Source organism: Mastacembelus armatus, chromosome 18 (genome assembly GCF_900324485.2).
Source record: "Mastacembelus armatus chromosome 18, fMasArm1.2, whole genome shotgun sequence".
Taxonomy (NCBI): domain Eukaryota; kingdom Metazoa; phylum Chordata; class Actinopteri; order Synbranchiformes; family Mastacembelidae; genus Mastacembelus; species Mastacembelus armatus.
The window spans coordinates 10,118,878-10,143,232 of NC_046650.1; the positions used below are offsets into that span (position 1 = coordinate 10,118,878).

The window sequence follows — 24,355 nt, forward strand, 5'->3', positions numbered from 1 at the left end:
TCCATTAAAAGCTAAACAGGCGAAATAAATGATCAAGTTATAATGTGATCAATTTTTTGCAAACACAAACAAATGAAAGAATCAAGACCTAACCACAATCTGGACATTAGTAACTAATCTAACTCAGATTTCCAACAGATGGTTTAAATGATGTCAAATAAAAGCTGAAAATGGCTCATTCAATTAAAGCAAAGTGTCACTGTCCTGATGTCAAACTTCTTCCTTTGTTCCAAACAGCTCTGTGCTCACTCAGCAGCTTGGTTTGTTAAATTAATGTAATTCAGGATGTTCTGAATAATGTTTACACAACAATTAAAATACAGATGTTACATTTATACTGCACATATTAACACTATTATGGTGAAACAGGATCCAGACACATCATCACACAGGTTTAATAAATAAGTTCTATTTATGATCAACATGTACATGGTAATAAAACACTGATGACTTACCTGATACAGTCAAAGTCACTTTATTACTATGTTTGGTAAAATCTGAGCTATTGTTTCGACCAAAGCACTGGTATTCACCACTGTAGTTTGTAGACAGAGGTTGTAATGTGTATTTCTTATATTTATTGTACTGAAGAAACTCTCGACCATCCTTGTTTATTTTATATTCCCAGTCAGTGTCTTTTCCTTCGTTCATGTCACATATGAAGGAAACAGACTCTCCAGTGAAAAAAGTGGACCAGCTGGGCTCAAGGGTCAGCACAGCATCTAAAACACAACAACATCCACACAACACTACACAGTTAGAAATATCACATATTACACGTTTATTCTCTGTTCTACTCACAGTCTGTGTGGATACATAGAGTCAAATAATAAAGACACTAACAAACAATAAAACAGAAACACAATGTGCTTCAGACCAACAAAGCAGATTCATCTGTTAAAAAATCGAAAGAAACTAAAGTAAAACTGTGTAATTACCTTGAGCGTGTCCATAGTAGAGGAGTGGATTCAGCACTGAAATAAAGGAAGAAACTTCAGACATTATCAAACTGACAGAAACAAATACATAAGCATCAGGCAGCAGCTTCAAATTAAATATAAGAACATCATACAGACAGGAAAGGTATAGGCTCATTATTATAACCTTATTTGATACATTAAAGAAATTAAACATTATCCATTGGCTCTATTTGAACATAAAGTAGCTTTCATTCCAAAAACAATACAGTTTCAATGTGTTTCACCTGCAAATCATTACAATCCTCCTCAATATTATATTTAGTTTTTAATCTCAACATCCTCAACTACTGTCTAATCAGGATTTTATCTGCTTCTCCTGGTGCAAACGTCTGAAAATGAATGTGCTCTGATCAACACTTCAACATGAACTGTATGACTGAGGAAATGAAACGGTCTGACAGCTTCTGCAGACTCCACAGGAAGGAGACACAGAAACTCAGTTTCTTCAAGAAAACCTGTCAGAGAGCAGGTTAGTAAATTACACAGTAACTGACTCTGAGTTTAAATGATCTGTGATTCTGGAAACACAAACTCTGAGTTTCCCTCAACTCAGGATTAAACTACTCTGAGTTTTGACTAAACCGACTTTCTGAAATCCCCCCTCTATTGTCATCAGGGACAACTATGGCTGAATAATGTAGAACATGTATAATGTTTACATCAAATGAACACTGCTGATGAAGCAACATTATCTTTGTGTGATGACTGAACACAGCTCTCTGATCCAAACTGAGCCCAGTCACCAGCCAATATCCTGCCTACAAAACAACCATGTTGGTAAAAGTCAGTGATGTACTCACAGAATAACGACAGCACACAGAGCAAAGTGTGTCCCATCCTCACATCCATCACTGACACTCTGTTGTTCTGCCTCTGACAAATATTTCCACTTTGTTTCAAGGCAAAACTTCAAACTGCAGCGTATGAAGAGAAACACTGAACTGTGCACAAGACACTAGTTCAGTATCACATCAGTTTTCTTAGTTTATCATTCGATCAACTCTGCTTCCTTCTCTGCTCCACCAAAGTCACACTTCTGGTTTTGGCCACACACTTGATTGTCATGGTTACACTTCCTGCTCGGCCACTGCAGCTACAAATTAAGTCGACTCTTTTTACAAAAGAGAAAATATAGAACCAAATAAAAATATGATGGAACAGGCCATAACTGATTATTATAAGGAGGAAACTGAATTCACAAAGGTACAAAGTTTATCAAGATGCCAGCTGGAGACAAAGTACCACCTGTATAAATCAACAGTAAATCCCCACAGGTACTAATAAGTAATTCATCTGCTAAATATATAGAATATAAGCTAAACTGCAGTATAACACATACAGTTGTAGTTAGACCAAGATTAAAGTGACCAAGTGTCCAAACTGTGTGTTTATGTCTGTCTCTCTCCCTGTTTCCTCCTCTCTGTCCTCTGTTTTCTTAGTGTTTCTGCTTCTGACTTTTTAATGTGAGTTAGAACATTAATTGTGTTGTCAAATAAAACACAAAGTAGAAATGGTACAGCTACATTTCACAGATAACGTAGCAGCATATTTGAGCTGGACACATAGTGTGATGTGTGATGTTCCCCATCAAGTTATTTTTCACAGCTACACTGACAAGAAAAACACCACAACTTGTCACTTTGAAAAATAACCACAGTTTGTTTTCACACCACAGAGATGTGTTACTGCAATAGCATGAACAATGACTGAGCATTCACCAGAACTAGTATGTTCAAAGGACACTTTGCCTCTCTCAGCATTAATTATTATATTTTGGTCAACATGAACATGTAGAAAACAATAGCAAACGCTAAAGTCAAAGAATTTCCTTATTTGCCACAGCCCTGCCATCAGACACTGGTGTCTTAAAATAACTGTGTTTTGACCAACAGTCACTATGGTCCCTGAACGCCTCCACAGCAGACACATGAAGCACTGGTGCAGCTAGGTGGACATGCTGTGCACACATATATATTCAGATATATGTGAATTCACACTGATATAAGGAGATGTGCTCATAAGTAACTTGTGTAATATGTAACAACGTTTGTTACGTTTACACTGTGACATGATTCTACACTTCAATTAAACAATTAGTGGAACATAAAAATTCACTGACAGTGTCCTGATCCAGTTCCTGATCCAGTGCTTGCAGACTCTTATTTTGATATGACTTCCTGTTTTGGTCTCACCCTCTCTGTACTGATTTGATCACACTCTTTACCTGTTCACTGAAACCTGTGTCTAATTGTCCAGTGTGTCGTTTTACCTCTTGTCTCATCCTGCTTGTCATTGCCTGTTTTTGCCTCCTCTTTTTTCATATTTTTGCCTTGTCACTCACCACAAGCCTGATTTTTGTTCCTGTCCTGACCAAGAGTTTCACCTTCACCCTCTTGACTTTCTTGGTTCCCTCAACACCTGCCACAGACAGAGGAATGAGGGGACCCAGTCTTTCTGGACTCCAAAACCGATGAGGCTGGTTCCAAGCATCAGTACTCCATCTCCACACATGGGGGAGCTCAGGAGTCAGAGATCAGGGCAGTCATGGAAGGAGGAGCAGAAACTAAAGTAGCCTCCCAGAGGAGAGTCTCTCAGAGGCAAGAGAGCAGTGCCTGATCCTGAAGCTGTGCATCTTCTGTGGCACAACTTGGTCAGATTGTGTGGGCTTGTCTGGTAAAAGATCCGGATCAGTGCTGGAACACGGCACCTGCTCTCTGATAATTGATGAAGGTAACGCTCAGCATCAAGAACCATCATATTATTCTGGTTATTTTTATTGATTCTGGGGCTGATGCAAACTTCATTACAGGGACCTGGTTCATCAGATACAGATCCCTCTGGAATCCCTTGTATCCATAATCCAGGTACAGGCTCTCAGTAACCAACAACTGTATGATAGTTTCATTCCACTCCCAGTCTGTCATGTTTCATTCAGTACATATCGAGATGGATCCAGCCAGAGGAGCTGAAGTTAGTGAATGACCGACCCCTAAGAAAACCACAACCAACTTCAGAGGTTCCAGGGTTTTGCTAGTTTTTATAATTAGCACCTTGGCGGCTCCATTTCACCACCTCACCTCTAGTAAATCAATCTTTGCCTGGTCCCCGTCCACTGATCAAGTCTTAAACAAACTCAAATACAGGTTCACCTTGACAAAAGGTGATCATCTTCCCTGATCCTGATCTCCGACTCAAAGTGAAGGTCCAGGATGAAAGATATCAATGCATTTTGTCTTCTCTAACTTCCACCTTCATCTGAGATGGTATCTTCCAGCTTCTGATTGGCTGAACACACCTGATCCAGGTAATCAGCAGTGGGTAAAGGGTTAGTCAGAAAAGAAGCAGGGCAGGGGACCATTGGGGACCGAAGATGGACGTTCAGGATCAGTGTGGAGAGTAGAAGTGACAATGACTGAAACCTGTTCTCACAGACATAAATATCCCTCAACATTGTTTTAACACCAACGGAAAAATCACAAACTATTCCTTTAAAATGTAGATCACAATAATAAATCCAGTTTTTCACTATGAGCTGATATAAATTGAACATGAACAGATAAATCTATTTCACACTGTAGGGTCACTATAAGAAACAAAAACATCACATATATGCAAAATTAGAATAAACCATAGGACAAACGTTGTTTACTTCATCCTGGTGAAAATAAATACATACAGTACCTGTTATATACGTTTTACAATGGCAGAGGAAAATTAACATATTGTAGCTGCATTTAAACTTAAAAACTAACAATAAAACATAACTATAGTAGATAAACACTAAATGGGAACATTTAAACTATTATAGGTGATAATGTGTCGTCTCCCTGTCAGGTACAACAGAGGGTTAAATTACTATGATGCATTTCCTTTAAATGAGCTACTTGTAGATTAACTGCACAAAATACTGTGATATTTGCAGAGCAGACGTGTATATAATGGTTACAGTATAAAAGATGCAAATATTGTCAAAACAAAGATGTGGTTTTTCATGTTGTCATCCATTCCACTGTTTTTCCCCATAATGACCTTATTTATTTAAATATAGGGTCACTCAAAAATTAAAGAGGCTTTCTAATTTCTAATTCTCATTTACTCATCTGTACATACATCAATACAAAATGATGTTTTCACTGCATTATTACCAACAGCTGCTCCTGTTCTGACTTCAGACTAAACAGTTTCATCCTCAGGACTTGGTTTCCCTGTAAACACAGTTCAAAATAGATTAGTTTCAAATGTGACATTTCAATTTGCTCTGTTCTAGTTGGTACATAAATGTCTGTACTGTGAGATAAACATGGTGCACAAAACCCAACACAAAGCACAAGATTTTAACAGATGATCATATTAGTTGGAAAAGGCCATAATAATAATAATCTGACAGGAGGAATTTCAAGTAATAATTTAAGAAAATGGAAAGAAAAATGATGATATCATCAAAATAAACATAAAATTGCTAAAATGAATCCATTTTACAAATACTGAAATATATTGTTGGACAATAACATCTTCAGGTGGATGTAGGTTTTACTTACTTTTCTTTTTCTTGGCTTTAGCTTTATTGTGGGAGCGTACCTGGGCGTACAGCTGGTTATCATCTAAAACAAAAGACATTTTTCAACTTTTATTTGAACAACAGTTACATGTGGACGGACAAAGAGGCAGAATAAAGACAATAACAACATGTGGTCTGCTCTTCTCTTTCAAAACAACATCAGGTTCTGCTTGTTCTAATCTTCCCTCCTGTTCACACCTGCACATTACAAGATCCCTTCCTAAAGAGCGTTCAGTGTCAGTGATGGCTCATCACATCCACAGTCCTCATTTGTGTAAAAATGGGTTTAAAGTTTCTCTGTGCTGATATGAAGCTTCAGCAGTCTGAGTCAGTGATGTAATGACACGTACCTGCAGCTGATCCAGTCTTCACCTCAGAGTAAACACAGCTCTCCTCTGCTTCATTTGTCTTCTCTGTTACAACAATCACATGATTTATTTAGTCCCTGCTGGACAACAACAGCATCTCAACTATTTTCTATTTGCTGCATGTGGCTCTTACATAAAATAACATACTCACCCTTCTTAGCAACATTTTTAAGCTCAATCAAAGAGTATGTGACTTCACTGGATTCATCTGAAATATAGATTTTATTATTACAGAGAGAATCAGTCATTTACACTAACATCCTTTCTGACTTCTCCATGTTAACTAAAAGGTGAATACTGTACCATTTTCAGCACCTTCAGGGCTTTTGACTGATTCATAGAGACAAGTATAATCTACAGGAAATAAAGTCAATAATTATTTGAATCCCATTAAATCATTTTCATAATCTTCAGGTCAGTAAACCAAAAACATAATGTTAGAGTTAACAGTATATGATAATATAACAGGCTGACCATTGACAGAAGCATATTCAGTGCATTGAGCTTCCTGTTGGTTGATCATGTGGTCCATAGCAGGGCTCTGATTGGTGCTCTGGGACCTGGTGGGCCCCCAACCTGTGTAGTAGACAGAACAGATTGAATAAGGAACATGTACTGTACTGTTGTTTTATTCCCAATGAGTGAAGACACAGTTGGACCAACCTGATAAAGTGTGAATCAATAAAAACATGGTTCTGTTTATTACTACAGGACATGGAATTAAATCACGACACATCTGTGATTTTGGGGTTTTAGTGAATTAAAAGAAAAAAACTCACCTTTTGACTTTTTGTAGCAAAACAACAGCATCAGGAGAATAATCAGGAAAACTCCACAAACCAACCCAGTGATCAATGGCACAAGAAATGATGAGACTTGTTCATGTCTGGACACTGGTGGAACAAATAATCATGCATATTTAAACAAACACAAATGTAGTGATTACATTTCTACATCAGACACATCTGAAAAAAAATTCTGAAGAAATGTTTTTATTCCTACTCACATTTTACAGAAACCCAACTCTGTGCTGACTCTTTCATTACTTTACATTTGTAAAATCCTTCATCAGACTTTGACACTGCAGAGATGTTCAGCTCCAGTCTGGTGTCACTTTGGACCAGTTTGTCATTTTTATAAAACTCCACATTAAAGGGAAGATTTTCTGTCGTCAACTTGCAGCTGAGAGAAACAGGATCTCCCTCAGTCACAGGAAGGACTGGACTCAGCAGGATGATGTCATCTGTCAGTCAAACAACATGAAGCTTCAGTCAAACATCAGCTGGTGCAGATGGAAACAAATCTCAAATATATTTACTGTTTACTTTAAAGAAGAAGTTCACAGTAGCAAATCACTGACATTTGTATATACACAAGTTCAATGTGTTGTAGTGTAAATGCACCTTTCTACATGTGTGTGTTCAGTAGGTTTTTAAAGATCAAGAAACAAGTAAAACATGTTAGAACATTTCTGAAGACAAAAGAAATGGCCTCGTTCTCACTGTGTCACCAATAGAAATGATCCAAGACGCCTTAAGGTGCTCTTGAAATTTAAATAAATGGTCAGAGACACTGAAACACAGCAGGGAGTGAAGACAAACAGTGAAATCAATAAAAATGACAGACTAGAAACAGTTTTATTTAGTTTCAAATGACATCAGTAAATCCCATTTTACTGAAGCAGCCAAACGTCATCACATATATTTACTGTGAACTGACTGAAGCTGTTGAGCAGATTTTGGTAAAACAAACATCACATTCAAATTTAGGCTGAAAAGAAGATTTGTCATCTGGCAAAGATTTGGTAGAAATGAAATGAAGACTGGCAGGTTAGTGTCAGAATATAGACTGAACCTTTGTAGAATCAGTCTTTCAATAAATGAAGTAACAAAACATCATGTTAAAATCATTCAGGAAAATGTGATTAAAACTCACTCTGTAAAGTGATGTTGACTGAATTACTGAACTCTCCTGATCCAGACTCACACCAGTACACTGCAGCACTGGACTGTGAAGTGGAGATTTTACATGTGGATCCAGTCATTCTCCACTTAAAGGGACATGACAGGGACCTGTCCTCAGGAAACCTCCTGACTCTCCACTCAGTAGAGTTTCCCTCACAGCTCAGTGACACAGAGTCAGAGGTGAAGTGCTGCACTCTGTCAGGACTCACTGTGAGAGACGCTGCTGGATCAACATCTGACAAACAACATGATGAACTTGTGAGATAAACACAACTGGACAGTAACATTAAACCACTGCAACAGAAATAATCCTATAGTTTCCTTTAGGATCATACTGACACAGACTTTACTTCTCAGGACAATTTGGTCACAGACAAACAACTGGAAAGACCAAGATGAAGAAATAAACAAACTGACCTGCAGACCAGACCAACTTCAGTTCACTGTACTGAGTGTAAAACACTGGGTCTCCTCTTCCCGCTTTACACACATATCCTGCTGTGTGTGTCTGACCATGAACCATGTAGGAATCCTGTTCAGTCCCACTGCTGCTTCCAGGTAGCAGCTCATAGCTGTAGGAGTCGCCTGATAGTTTGGGAACAGCCTTATACCAGTAGAACCTCCATCCTGCAGATGGATGTTCAACCTCACAGTTCAGAGTTACTGAGGCTCCAGGACTCAGCCATGATGGAGACACAGTGAGGACAGGTTTGGGCTGATCTGGTGGAAACAAGAAAAATGAAAAAATGTCCTTTGCTTCATATTATCCAGTGAATTCTTGTATTTCAGAAGCTGCAGATTGAAAACAACCACAGTTTGTTACTCAAGAGGCTCCAGCAGCATTTTTCCTTGGTGTCCTGTGTGTGTGGACATGACAATAGATGAAAACATAACAAATAAAACTTACGTGATACAGTCACTGTGGTGGCTTCACTCCACTTTGTTGAAGAATACCAGTCCCCTCTGAGTCTGCCCTTACACATGTAGTCCCCACTGCTGGACCCAGAAGCTGTGAAGGTCCAGATATTAACGTGTGTCCGATGTGTGATTGACCTGGTTGTTCTCCATTCATAGTCCCACTCAGTGTCTCCAGCTCCCTGGATCTCACATCTGACAGTGATGGTCTCACCACTGAATATCTGAGGCCAGTCATGTTGCTGGGTCACAGTGACCATGTTGGAAACTGTTCACACCAAAAATATCCAGTTGGGACACAAACAGAAATATGAAACCAACAGAGAAAACTTCATAGGTTTAAAATTGTTACTGGGAAAGTATGTTTTTTATTCCAAACACAATAATTAAACTCACAGGTTATCTTAATGGTGACGTCAACACTTGGATCAGTGTAGAAAACTGGTTTTCCTCTTCCTCCTCTGCACCTGTAGATTCCTCCTTTTGAAACTCTGATCTCTCTGTCTGTAGACTCTGTCTTGATCTGAGCTTCAGTATAACCTGAGTTTCGTCTGAACCAGTCATATTTCCAGCCATCAGAGTCGTCCACAGAGCAGGTCAGTGTCACACTGCCTCCTACTGGTATGGTGGTTGATCCTGGTCTCACTGTGACCCTGGGTCTATCTGCTGTTATAAAAATAAAACACGTCATTTATTCAAATGGAAATGACCTAAAAGGAGACAAGACAGGAAATATTAGGTGTTTTCTTATGTCACATATGTTGAATCTCTTATCACAACGTGACACAAACCTTCAGGTCAAGTCACAAATTCCACATTTCTCTTCCTACTCAGCCTGATTCAGTCCTGTGTTTGACCCACAAATAATTGTGAGATTATTGATGTTGAAGAATCTGTTTTATTTCTCATGATTTGATCTTTAATCGTTGGTGATTTACACCGACATACAAAGTACAATAAATCTGGATCACAGCACATGTGAACTTGTCATGAGGCAGCTGTGACTCATTTCCCCTTTTTTCCTTCTGTGTTTGTCGTCCTCGTCTGTCTAAGTCTCCACAGGTGTGTGAGGCCAGATGGCACGCCCTCCAGTTTCCACATCCCATACAATAAAAGCCCCGATCTTCCTGAGTCACATCTCTAGTTCATCAGACAGCCTGCCTACCAGGTAGTTCCTCACCTTGGCTGACTTTCTCTCTTAAGAGAATATTTATTTACTGAGGGTTTTTCTCTCAGGTCGTCATCTCAGCCTTCACTACCTGCACCTCAACTTCCTGGACTGAGACTCCACTCATCTCGTCCTAATACTAATAAAACTAATCTTTACCACTGTATCTGTGTGTCTCCTTCCTCAAACACACACGACAGCCAAGTCGTAACAGAACTTTTTAATAACTATTGAAATCTGAGAGAAAAGACCATGAAAAAATAAAGTTTATCCTGCTCAATATTTCAGGTTATTCAAACAAAGATGTTAGATTAAAACACAGGTACATTTATACTGCACATATTAACACAATTATAGTGATTATTTAAACAGGTTCATAAATAAGTTCTGACTTACCTGATACAGTCAAAGTCACTTTATTACTATGTTTTATAAACCTCAAGCTCTTCTGCTGACCAAAGCACTGGTATTCACCACTGTTGCCTGTAGACAGAGGTTGTAATGTGTATTTCTTATATGAGTTGTACTGAATAAATTCTCTGCCATCACTGGTGAATCTGTAAAACCAGTCAGTGTCTTTTCCTTCATTCATGTCACATATGAAGGAAACAGACTCTCCAGTGAAAAAAGTGGACCAGCTGGGCTCAAGGGTCAGCACAGCATCTAAAACACAACAACATCCACACAACACTACACAGTTAGAAATATCACATATTACACTTTTATTCTCTGTTCTACTCACAGTCTGTGTGGATACATAGAGTCAAATAATAAAGACACTAACAAACAATAAAACAGAAAAACAATGTGCTTCAGACCAACAAAGCAGCAAAAATAGAAAGAAACTGATAAAAGCTAATAAATTATATACTGAACTGTGTGACAATAGAAACAATCCTTTAGGCTTAGTTTGTTTAAAAGTCATTATGGGACATTTATTTGCAGTTATTAACATTTTATGAGTAAAAACCTGTTGAAATATGTGAAGAAATGAAATATATGTATTTAGTTATAAAGAGTAACATGCTTCAATTTAACACAGTTTCCTTATATAAAAAATTAAATGAGGTTTTGAAACTGTATTAATGGATCTAAATGAAATATCACATGTTGGAGCAGTACAGTCAGTGAAAAACAGCATTTAGTAAAATGTACAGTCACAACAAAATATAAATACTTTCTAGAATAGGATGAATTTATAAGACGAAAAGAAAAACACTGTACTAGAAATGATTTAATTAACATTGTTATATCAAGATCAGGAGAGAATTATGTTCTTAAGATAATAAGAAATAATAATAAAGCTGTTTTTTCTTGTGGTAACAGGTTAATTTATCTTTTAAAAAAGGCTGATTTCTCTTTTATTGAGATAAAACTACTTTTGTTTTCTTGGGAGAATGAGAAAGAACAAACAACAATATGAAGAGAAATGGGAAAAAATAAAATAAGTAAAAACTGACCTCCAAACCAGACCATCTTCAGTTCACTGTCCAGAGTGTAATATAATGGGTCTCCTCTTCTAGCTTTACACACATATCCTGCTGTGTGTGTCTGACCATGAACCATGTAGGAATCCTGTTCAGTCCCACTGCTGCTTCCAGGTAGCAGCTCATAGCTGTAGGAGTCGCCTGATAGTTTGGGAACAGCCTTATACCAGTAGAACCTCCATCCTGCAGATGGATGTTCAACCTCACAGTTCAGAGTTACTGAGGCTCCAGGACTCAGCCATGATGGAGACACATTGAGGACAGGTTTGGGCTGATCTGGTGGAAACAGATTTTCTCAGCATGAAAACAAATAATACAAATATAAAGGTGAACTATCTAAAGTATAATTACCTAAATAACAAATACTTTTCTACAGTTTCAGAAAAAACTAAAATGATGACTGATGAAGTTTGATTTGACTCACAGTCAGAGACTGTCAGTGTGGTGGCATCACTCCACTTTGTTGAAGACTGTGAACCTTTACTTCTGCCCTTACACCTGTATTCTCCATTGGCTGATGACAAAACAGGTTGAATCTTGTAGTCATGTTGTGTTGGAGGTTTCAGTGAGTTAGTTGTTTTCCATTCATACTCCCACTCAGTGTTTGCTCCGTCCATGATCTCACATCTGAGAGTGACCGTCTCACCTCTGAATAGCTGAGACCAGCTGGGCTGCAGAGTCACAACCGCCCTGTTTGGGACTGTTCATGTTCAACAATCAGCAACAACAAAACAAAAATTACAGCAGGTTAAATCAACATCACACCATTAGTTTTATTCTGAAATATTCATAAATACACAATAGGTTTCTCTGCACTTTGTATTCCATGAAAGTTTTACCAGACTCACCATATTTGTAGATTGTCACTGAGTCACTGTACTCTGTGTAGTAAACTGGGTCTCCTCTTCCTCCTCTGCACCAGTACAGTCCTTCCTGTGACACACTGATTTGTCCAGGTGAGTGGGAAACTGCATCTTGTCCAGTCAGGACTTCAGAAGATGTGTCACCTCTGTACCAGTGGTATTTCCATCCAGATGATGGTTTCACAGAGCAGATCAGGGTCACACTGCCCCCTGCTGGAATGACTGTGTCATCAGCACTCAGCTGGGCCTTTGGTTTACCTGAAGTTTAGAATAAATACAGTGAGAAGCAAATTGATTAGACCACCACTCAGTGTAAGGATTGTGCCACAGCTACCAAAAGCAGACAGTTTTGGTTAGTACCAAATTCTTTCTGTGTTTCTTTTCTGTAATGGTTAAACCTGTTAAACCCTGGACCTGCTTGATAATGTTGGATCATGTTGATATCAAAGTAAAGGTGACACTTTGGTTATTACTGTTGATATGACAAATTTAAACATCTAGGTTAATACACCAGTATGTGCAAGATTTTTAGTCACAGTAGTATTTAAGAGTAAAATATAAATACATAAAAATAAAATATAAATAAAAAATATTGTTTTTTTTTATTATTATTTGGATGTCAATTTTCAGTTGTTTCCTTACATTCCTTAATGGGAAAGATAAGTTTTAATGGGTAATTGTTCTTTCTCCAGGGTCAGGGGAGAGATGCTGCCTCAGGTGAAGGAGTTTAAGTATCAATGAGACTGACAGACGGATCAGGGCATCGGCAGCAGTAATGCGGTCACTGTAGCCTACTGGTCCGTCGTGGTGAAGAAGGACCAGTTGACGAGAAGGTGAGAATGACCAGGTGATTTACCAGTCAATCTACGTTCCTACTCTCACCTATGGTCATGAGCTTTGAGTCATGACCGAAAGGACAGGATCTCAGATGCAAGCGGCTGAAATGAGCTTCCTTAACGGGGTGGCTGGCCGCTCCTTAGAGATAGGGTGAGGAGCTCGGAGTAGAGCCGCTGCTCCTCCACATCGAGAGGAGTCAGCTGAGGTGGCTCGGGCATCTGTTCCGGACGCCGCCTGGGTGCCTCCCTGGAGAGGTGTTCCGGGCATGTCCCACGGGGAGGAGGCCCCGGGGAAGACCCAGGACACTCTGGAGGGACTATGTCTCTTGGCTGGCCTGGGAACACCTCGGTGTCTCCCCGGAAGAGCTGGAAGAAGTGTCCAGTGAAAAGGAAGTCTGGGCATCCCTGATTCGGCTACAGCCCCCCGCGACCCGGCCCCGGATAAGCAGAAGAAGATGGATGGATGGATGGATGGATGGATGGATGGATGGATGGGTAATTGTTCTGCTTGATTCAATTTTTACTTTTAAGAGAAGCCCAGTGGGCTGAGCCAAATTTGGTTAGAGAAATGTGTTCAATTCCTCATTTCTGTTATAGTGATAACATTTTTCGACAAGCCCCTAAAATTTTCTGTTCTGTCTATGACTGGTGGTCTAATAAATTTATGATCTGATCAAAAGTAGAAACTGAGTTTCGTCTGGACCAGACATATTTCCAGCCATCAGAGTCGTCCACAGAGCAGGTCAGTGTCACACTGCCTCCTACTGGTATGGTGGTTGATCCTGGTCTCACTGTGGCCCTGGGTCTATCTGCTGTTAACTAGAAATAAATGTAATGTATTCTCATGAATACACGTAGTCTTATTGAGGAAATCTGTGCACACCCCAACAAGACCTGAACCTGACACTGACACTATATTTTCAATAAAATGTATTTTTTACTCAAACATGTTTTAAATGACAAATTAAAACAAAGTGTTACTGTCCTGAAGTCACAGTTCTGACTTTGTTCAAAGTAGCTCTGTCCTCACTGAACAGCTCTGTCAGCTACATTTGTTAATTCAGAAATTCAGGGATCATAAATAACTTATGTTAAATAACTATGTTAGTCATGATCAACATGTACATGATGATAAAACACTGATGATTTACCTGATACAGTCAAAGTCACTTTATTACTTTGTTTGGTAAACTGTGAGCTGTTGTGGTGACCAAAGCACTGGTATTCACCACTGTAGTTTGTAGACAGAGGTTGAAACATGAAGCGTTTCTCTGAAACGTACTGATGAAACTCTTGACCATCCTTGTTTATTTTATATTTCCAGTCAGTGTCTTTTCCTTCGTTCATGTGACATATGAAGGAAACAGACTCTCCAGTGAAAAAAGTGGACCAGCTGGGCTCAAGGGTCAGCACAGCATCTAAAACACAACAACATCCACACAACACTACACAGTTTACTCAACACAACCTTTTAAAATGTGAAAATACAAAGAGAAAAGTCAGAAGTTCAGTAGGAAACAGAAGGTTGAGATTCATCTTAAGTGACTAAATTAAAGCAGAAGAAAAGTAAAACTGTAATTACCTTGAGTGTGTCCAGAGCTGAGGAGTGTACTCAGCACTGAAATAAAGGATGAAACTTAGTACAAGTGATACAATAAACACAACAACTAATGATGTTTTCTATAATGATTTAACACAGCCCTCCACATTCAATCATGAAGTCTATAGAACAGCAAAGCTGGTAACAAGTCTGCTCTGTCCAAACCTTCAGGGAAACTGAACCAATCTGTGTTTTTCTCACTACAACATTTTCCTTCATCTGTGACATTAGTTGATGGTTTACTCACAGAAAATCTCCAGCACACTGAGCAAAATGTTTCCCATCCTCACATCCAGCACTGACACATGAAGAGAAACCAAAAACTGTGGAGAAACTCAAGCTTCGTTTTATATAAACATCACATCAGAGGATCTCTCATATTTGTTTCTGTTTCCTTCCCTTTTACAAAAATTACACAACACTGGGATTGACACATACTTTGACAGCTTGACACTTCCTCTTCCAGCACTGTAGAAACATTACTCTAAACCTATGGTGGTGTTTTATGGCAATACATAATAAAAAAATAGCTTTAACAGCAAAATGGATGAATATTTTACAAAATACGTAAATGATCACTTCTCAGCTTTTTCCACATTAGATTACAAAACTACTACTAACACTGCAAAAATATTAAATTAAAATGTTATTAAAATGAAGAATACAATGTGATTCTCATTAAACTGATGAACCATAAAGGGGAAGTAGAATGATGTGTGAAGCAGCATCAACAGATGTTTTCATTTCCTTTCTGTCAAAGATGTTGCAGCCATGCAGAAGCTCAATAACTCTTGGTTGGTGATTGCATTAAATGGTGTAAGTGTCAAAACCACATCAACAAAAATGTGTCAAGTTTTTCAGTCTAAATCACAAAGTTGAGCTCCAGTGCTGTAACATGAAATATTAGTTAGTTACTTCACCGCAGAATCATTTCGTTTCTTCTCGTTTCAGGTTTGCTCATAACTTCACCAACAGGAATTGACTAAGTTCACCCTAAAACAGAAGTATGAGTAATGTAGTGGGATTAAGGAACAGATGTTGGTGTCAGAAATGTCCTGCCCTCTACCAGGTATTAGTAGAGAATTACAATAAATACTCAATATTGTACAGTTCAGTGTTCAGTATTGTATAAACTGTAAACCTGAAAATTTGAACACTATTGTATTGATGCTCTGTTTTTATAGTCTCATTTTGCTTTATGTGCTGTTTAGTTCATGATGTAAAACATGCCTTCACTACACCAACACTTAGTGGTATCTCGTCATGAAGATGCTTTATTTTATATTTGTTCTGGTTTTAAAACATCCGTCTCTGACATTTCTGCCATCACACAGCTGACATGAATCTGACTTGTTCCTTAAAATGGGCCTCAGGAAGTTGCTCTTAGCTTAAAGGAACTCACTGATGACCGACAGTCAGTTTGTGAGTGTAATGAAAACCCAGAAAGGCCTTTCTCTGACTCTTGAACAACAGAATTTCCATGACACCAAACCGTGTAAATCATTACAGTATATAAAACAACAAAAACACCTGTAACTCCTTACTGCTAAACAAATATTTATTGACGTATAAAAGTCTTACCAGAGAAGATGAATTAGATATTTTGCCTATAATTCCTAACTGTACATGTTTGTACATTATATGTAGAGGACTGTCACAGATACACAGTAAAAGTAAATGCTGGTGTCCATCCTCATCTGACACTGAAAAAGATTCTGACTTTAAAGCTGCACTAAAAATGTCCTGTAATAACTTCACAAATAAATGACAAAATAATTGCAATAAAAGAAAAATAATAATAACACAGTGTATAAACACTTAACAGGAACAACCTTAAGTCTTATTAGAAGAGAATATTATATACATCCAATATAAGACCTTTATATATAGATTAATAACAAACTGACAATAGAAAACACTGAGCGTGTCTGATATTTGAAGAACTGCACACAATAGTTTTACAAAATGCTCCCAAGAGTTTTTCTTTGGTTTTGTCTCTGTTTACAGACCTGCAATAAAACCACAAAACACAGGGTTAATCAGGATGTAAGGATGTGTTATGGCATGTTATTGTCATTTACAACCCATTTAATTACCTGTAGAAAAAATCTGTACAGTATTCACATTACACAGCAGCATTATTACCAACAGCTGTTTCAGAGTAAACAACTTCATAAGCTGCTGCAGCAGAAATGTTTCCTGTCAATGGAGACATGATTAGATTGAAAACTATCTACAAGATAAGCACACATTATTAAAATCAGGCGATTGTTTTACGAATATTCATCACATCATATACATGACTGTGCTCAACTTGTTGGACAATTACAGCTTTAGGTGAATGAAGACACACGTTATCTAAAACAGAAGGCAGATCTCAGGATTTCTTTGTTCAGCAGAGATATACATACAGCTGATGGATGAAGAGTTGGATTGACAGGTACAATGAAATGAGAATAAACCTGTGATGCTCTCACATAAACACATAGTGACACCTGAACAAAGGTGCTTTTTTGTGGCTTGTCTTGTTTGACAGTTTGGTCTGAGTCATGATGCTGTGGTTGAGTAAAGACAAATGATGACTCTGTATGTTTCTAATGATAAGTACAGACACAACTTGATCTGCAGCCATAATTTTAAAGAATAGACAAACTGGCAGCAGAATAAAAACCCATATATTTCATCATCTGCCACACTACATCACTAGAGAACAGAAAGAACAGAAAACTATTGTTTGATGCCATATCTGTGTAGAATTTGTACATATGTAAAATTTTGTCACCACCTAGTGGTAGCACCTATGTCATAGCAACTTAAGGTCAGTGAGATTAACTGATTTGCATGTTGGCCTTTATTAAATACTTTTAATACTTTTAATGATGGGACACGTCAGTAGTTTCTGACTGAGCATGACTGTACCTGCATGTCTGGTCTTCACCTCAGAGTAAACAGGGCTCTTCTCTGCTTTATGATGTTTTCCTGTAAAGATTTTCACATTAAGATACTTTTTAGACATCACAGGTCAAAATGTCTCTAAGTGTTTTTTAGTCATTTTATTTATTTGGACTACTCACCCTTTTTTCCAATGCTTTCTAATTCAATGACAGAATATGTAACATCCTGGGACTGACCTGCATCTGAAAAACAATGACAACATCTTTCATTGATCACTAGGAAATCAATGTTTTTCAAGTCTTTGATTCAGACGAGTATTATTTATTTACAGTAAAAGTGCCAAAAAACAAAGTCTAAGTAATCATTTTAATTCCATTACACCAAATAAATATAAAAGTTTTATCAAAATTATAACTTTCTCTGTGGTTGCAGTTATTTAATAAGACACAAACAAAACTATAAAAATACTGTTATACTATAAACACAATGTTATCATGTGCGTATATATTATTATGATCAAACAGTGAATTTGTGGATTTTTGATGTCTAATATTTTATGTTAACTCTGATCTTTTGTCCATGTGGTCAGTGAGGGACATGAGAATTTCTTCAGACTGTTTGTCCAAATGGTTGATTTGGGGGTTTTGGTGATTTCTGCTTGTGAAAGAAAGCAAAAAAAAAAACATCTGACCAGAATGTGAGAGTTAATGAAGAGTTAACAATAAAATAAACATAATAATCATAAAGGTTAGTTTAAATGTCAACCATGGAGAGAAGAGGACAGTTCATTGGGAGGAGTTTCATTTTCATAGACTCCGTGATTTGTAGTGGAACCTGGTCTGGTTCTCTCTGACTGGATCCCCCTAAGACATAATAAAAACAAATTCAATAGAGAAGTTGAAAGAGCTGATGATAAGACAGAAGAAGAGTGTTGTACCAACCTCGTGAAGCATGCACCTGGGAAAAAAGATATGTGTTGTTACATGATTTTATAAAATAAAGTTTTAACTTAAAGGATCTAAATAATCTGTGTATTTGTCTAATTACAGAGAAAGTAATAAATAAACAAATATTAGAAATAAAAAAACCCCACCCTTGGAGCGTCTGTAGCGAAACAACAGGAACAGGAGAACAATGAGTATGAATCCACAAACCAGCCCAACGATCAGCAGCACAGGAAACACAGAGGTTCCTGACACAGCTACTGGAAACAACAAGATTTAATACAATATGAATGAACTTCATTTCTTTTACAAAAATCAGTCAGGTGATTTCAAGCTTTAGGAAAGACAAGAATATCTACAAAACCTAAAAAAGGAAAATCATGACATGTTTTCAATCTACTCACCAGTAACTGACATCCAGCTCTGTTGAGACTCTTGTCCTGAGAACTGACACTTGTAGAAACCTTCATCTGACTTTGACACTGCAGAAATACTCAGCTCCCCTCTGCTGTTATTATGGATAACTTTGTCATTTAGATAGAAAAACACACTGGAAACTAATTTGTCTTTTCTCAACTTGCAGCCAAGAGTAACAGAGTCTCCCTCAGCCACAGGACGGACTGGGCTCACCAGGATAATATCTGCATCTGGAAAACAGTTTCAGTCAGATCAGCTGCTGCAGATCTTCACAACAGGCTGATGTACAATGATGAGAACAGATGATTCTTTATTTTACAGGATCATTATAAGACCTGAAACTTGGTCTCGTGGACTCACAACCTACTTTGTTTCTTTAAAGAAACTTCTTACCAAAAAACAAACAGCTTCTACAATGTTCTATAGATTGTACAATACTTTAGAAGTTTGATCATCTGTAAATAAAAATCTGACTAAACATGTGGAGAAATTCTTAACTGTGCATTTTATTAGCATCTAAATAATATGTATTATTTGGCAATGGATTTTAATTTTTTATATAAAGTGATCATGAATAACACTTCAATGACACAAGTCTTGAGCTTTTTCAGTGCTCTATAATTTCAGCACAAATAAATTGATGTAATAGGATTTTGAAAATAATTCACATGCAGTAACAAAATGAAATAAAATTAAAAGCTAATAAAACCTACTATGGACAGTGATGTTGACTGAATTACTGAACTCTCCTGATCCAGACTCACACCAGTACACTGCAGCACTGGACTGTGAAGTGGAGATTTTACATGTGGATCCAGTCATTCTCCACTTAGAGGGACATGACAGGGACCTGTCCTCAGGAAACCTCCTGACTCTCCACTCAGTAGAGTTTCCCTCACAGCTCAGTGACACAGAGTCAGAGGTGAAGTGCTGCACTCTGTCAGGACTCACTGTGAGAGACGCTGCTGGATCAACATCTGACAAACAACATGATGAACTTGTGAGATAAACACAACTGGACAGTAACATTAAACCACTGCAACAGAAATAATCCTATAGTTTCCTTTAGGATCATACTGACACAGACTTTACTTCTCAGGACTATTTGGTCACAGACAAACAACTGGAAAGACCAAGATGAAGAAATAAACAAACTGACCTGCAGACCAGACCAACTTCAGTTCACTGTACTGAGTGTAAAACACTGGGTCTCCTCTTCCAGCTCTACACACATATCCTGCTGTGTGTGTCTGACCATGAACCATGTAGGAATCCTGTTCAGTCCCACTGCTGTTTCCAGGTAGCAGCTCATAGCTGTAGGAGTCGCCTGATAGTTTGGGAACAGCCTTATACCAGTAGAACCTCCATCCTGCAGATGGATGTTCAACCTCACAGTTCAGAGTTGCTGAGGCTCCAGGACTCAGCCATGATGGAGACACATTGAGGACAGGTTTGGGCTGATCTGGTGGAAACAGATTTTCTCAGGATGAAAACAAATAATACAAATATAAAGGTGAACTATCTAAAGTATAATTACCTAAATAACAAATACTTTTCTACAGTTTCTGAAAAATCTAAAATGATGACTGATGAAGTTTGATTTGGTCAGGGTCACACTGCCCCCTGCTGGTACAGCTGTGTCATCAGCACTCAGCTGGGCCTTTGGTTTACCTGATGTTTAGAATAAATACAGTGAAATTTATGCTAATTAATTTAACCACCAAAAGGAAACCCCAGGTTATGTTTTATTTGGATGTCAATTTTCAGTTGTTTACATTCCTTAATGGGAAAGATAAGTTTTAATGGGTAATTGTTCTGCTTGATTCAGTTTTTACTTTTAAGAGAAGTCCAGTTTGCTGGTTAGAGAAATGTGATCAATTTGAAATTCCTCATTCCTGTTATAGTGATAAAATGTCTTGACAAGCTCCTACAATGTTTCTGATCTCTCTATGACTGGAGGTCTAATAAATTTATTGAGAACTGTAAACCAATGACTATTTTTCTACATGTATGCTGCGTACTTCAACTTTTGCACTTTAAGTACATACACTAATTCCCAAACTTCAACACTTCCTTCACCACTTCCATTGCTTGACTAATATTTACTTTTTTATAATAATGACAGAAAAATCTCCAGATAAAAACATGTCACTGTTCAGATGGTTGTATCCATGTCACAATGCAAATATATTAAAATGACAGTTTCTTTATGTGATGATTTTGCTAAGAATGATTGAATTGGGTCAGTTTTCATGTGTGCAGCCTCTGGTCCAATAACACCTGAATGTTAAATGTGCAGACGTGTCATGAGACGACAACAGTGAACTGACTCCAAACATCTTTCACCCTATGGAGGTGATTCACTACTGACTGTCTGAAGTTCACTTTGATTTAGTGGAAGAAACATTTATATTACACACAGTTTTCTAAGCTACAAATAAAATACAAATTATAATGTGTTTTATTTTACAACAGCCTGTCTACTGTCTCAGCTCTACACTTTGGCACCACAAGACTCTGTTCTTTGCACTTTTCTCTTTCTAGATATTTCCTCTTGGTAGAATTATCCACAGTTTTGATATTAATTTCCATAGTTAGGCTGATGATCTCCAACTATACCTGCAAGTCAGTTTCATTATTTCTCTGAGTTTAATCGTGATTAAATCTGAACATCTGGACATCAACTGTTTTACTGCTGTAAATCTTTGGATGACACAGAACTTTCTTCTCCTAAATGGCAAAAAAACAACAGATTTCTGCTAATCTGTCCTCCACACATGGACACACTCTGTGACCAGGACATTAACACTTGGTAACTGTAATGTTACACAAACTTCAACTGCCAAGAGTCTTTGGGTCATTTTTGATCAGTCACTCAAGGACTGACCAAATCAGCTTTTAACCAGCTTCATGTCATTTCAAGATTAAAAATATTCTCAGGTAAGTCAGAAATTGAAGTAGTAATAATTCACACATTTGTTTCTTGCAGACTGGACTACTAAAATGTTTTCTTTTTTCTGATCTTATAAAATCTCACCTCAGGAGCCTCCAGATGGTCCAGAATGCTGCTGACAGGTTTCTAACTGGTACTTGGAAATTTTGGTCCCCCCTGAGTTGTGGGGGTGTGGGTCTAACGACTCTCACCTGATTTCCATAGCTCAACTAGTGAACCTATGGGTCTAGTGGTGGAGTGAAACCAACCTGGGAGACATATTGGAGGTTCCAGTCCAGCTGTTTTCTCAGACTGATGAAGCCACCTGGATGGGTGGTGAAAGATTTTGACTTAAAACTGAAAGTCCAGTTGCCATGACTCAACCTTTAGAGACTGGTTGTCATTTATTATTTTAGCCTTATTACCATAAATGTTTGTTTTGGTTCTGTTCATGTGTAGATTTTATTACATTTATTTTGTCTTTTATTGCTGATTTTTATTGGTCAGTGTAACAGATTTATTGTAGGATATAGTGTGTTTTGATCATCTTTTTGTGAAATACAGTTTTAATAAATTAAAACTGAAATAAAGTCTTTTTGTCCAGTGAATTCTTGTATTTCAGAAGCTGCAGATTGAAAACAACCATAGTTTGAATGAAATATGACTTGACTTACTGTGAGACACAGTCAGTGTGACGACTTCACTCCACTCTGTCAATAAATAGTCATTTCTACCCCGGCAGCTGTATTTTCCACTGTCAGACTCAGTAGCTGCAGTGATCCTGTGTTCATTGTGTGTTGGACGTCTGTCTAACTTGTCTGCTTTCCATTCATACGTCCATTCAGTTCGTCCACCTCCCTGAATCTCACATCTGACAGTGATGGTCTCACCCACGAATATCTGAGACCAGCTGGGCTGCAGAGTCACAGTGACCCTGTTGGAAACTGTTCAGAAAAAAAGAAAATCTGTGTGTCTGAGACACAAATGACATCCCACCAATTTAATCTCATTTAAAGAATGAAAACTTCATTTTCAAACTTAAGACCCTCAAGTGTTGTGATGTTGACCATGAATGAATATTGAATATGTTTCATTTCTAAACAAACCCTCCACTCACCAGTTTTCTCAATCCTCACTGTACGACTGTTCTCTGAGAAGATGTTTCCTCTTCTTCCTCTGCAGTGATAGATGCCTCCTTCTGAAATACTGACAGTGGACTGTGCTGCATCATCTCTTATGGTCTGAGCTCCAAAAGACTCTGAGCTTCGTCTGAACCAGCTGTATCTCCAGCCCTCAGAGCCGTCCACAGAGCAGGTCAGGGTCACACTGCCCCCTGCTGGTACGACTGTGCTGTCTGCTCGGAGTGAGGCCTGGGGTGTGTTTGCTGTTCAGTTTACAGAGAAAAACAAAACAGGTCAGTGGTTGAAACAGGATTTGTTCCAAAAATAAGTATTTTTAGCCTCTAACAGATGTTGCTGTATAACAGAATAACATAACAGATTCACAAGATTTTTTAGTCATTTGACTTTATTTAAATATGCTGTATATTTTTATGTTAAACAGAAGATAAAGTTGTTCAGTGGAAACTTTTCAAATCTAAACTAAATTTTACCCAAATCAAAAAGGACCAATGACTATTAGACTGGAAAAGAACTGGACTCAATTCCACAACATCTCTTCAAAGAAAAGTGGTTAAACACTCATGATGTTATGCAGCACTGACCCAGTCAGGAGGTTTGTACTGGAATTAAACTGAATGACTTGTATCTGAAAAGATATTCAGACAAACACTAACACACGTGTCATCTGATATTTTCTACTTCATTTATGTGGCAGCCATGTGCATCAAGTGTCAGCTGTAGTTTGCACTAAAACCACTGAAACATCTGCATCATAACAGCATTGGAGACATACAACATCTGGACAGTCACAGGGAGTAAAAACCATAAAGTTCAATGGACTCCTTCAAACAACTCATTTTTCTCAGTGCCTGTAAAAACTGGTGTTTTGTCTCCTGGTTTAGATTAAACATAGTCAAAAGAAATGTACAACAAACATTTATTCATCTTACCTGACACAGTCAGTGTGACGACTTTACTCCACTCTGTCAATAAATAGTCATTTCTACCCCGGCAGCTGTATTTTCCACTGTCAGACTCAGTAGCTGCAGTGATCCTGTATTCATTGTGTGTTGGACGTCTGTCTAACTTGTCTGCTTTCCATTCATACGTCCATTCAGTTCGTCCACCTCCCTGAATCTCACATCTGACAGTGATGGTCTCACCCCTGTATATCAGAGGCCAGTTGGGCTGCAGGGTCACAGTGGCCTCATCTGGAACTGTTCACAGAAAAACACAGTTAGGAAACTAACAGAGACAGAAAATCTACAGAAAAATGTTCATTCTGTTTCTAATGTTAATCATCTTTA

General features: G+C 38.0%; 1 protein-coding gene across 1 annotated transcript in view; it reads right to left on the reverse strand.

The window, feature by feature from the left end:
• Positions 1-24,355, reverse strand: part of LOC113125193 (titin-like) — a 245,017-nt gene that overhangs the window by 214,218 nt on the left and 6,444 nt on the right. Inside the window, exons 6-18 of the mRNA XM_026298523.2 lie at positions 23,999-24,265; positions 23,045-23,311; positions 22,602-22,871; positions 20,155-20,457; positions 14,291-14,557; positions 12,289-12,561; positions 11,865-12,140; positions 11,414-11,716; positions 10,350-10,616; positions 9,182-9,451; positions 8,778-9,053; positions 8,288-8,590; positions 456-722 (exon numbers count right to left, since the gene is read on the reverse strand). Coding sequence (XP_026154308.1) covers positions 456-722; positions 8,288-8,590; positions 8,778-9,053; positions 9,182-9,451; positions 10,350-10,616; positions 11,414-11,716; positions 11,865-12,140; positions 12,289-12,561; positions 14,291-14,557; positions 20,155-20,457; positions 22,602-22,871; positions 23,045-23,311; positions 23,999-24,265 — 3,609 coding nt within the window. The remainder of the gene's footprint in view (positions 1-455; positions 723-8,287; positions 8,591-8,777; positions 9,054-9,181; positions 9,452-10,349; positions 10,617-11,413; positions 11,717-11,864; positions 12,141-12,288; positions 12,562-14,290; positions 14,558-20,154; positions 20,458-22,601; positions 22,872-23,044; positions 23,312-23,998; positions 24,266-24,355) is intronic.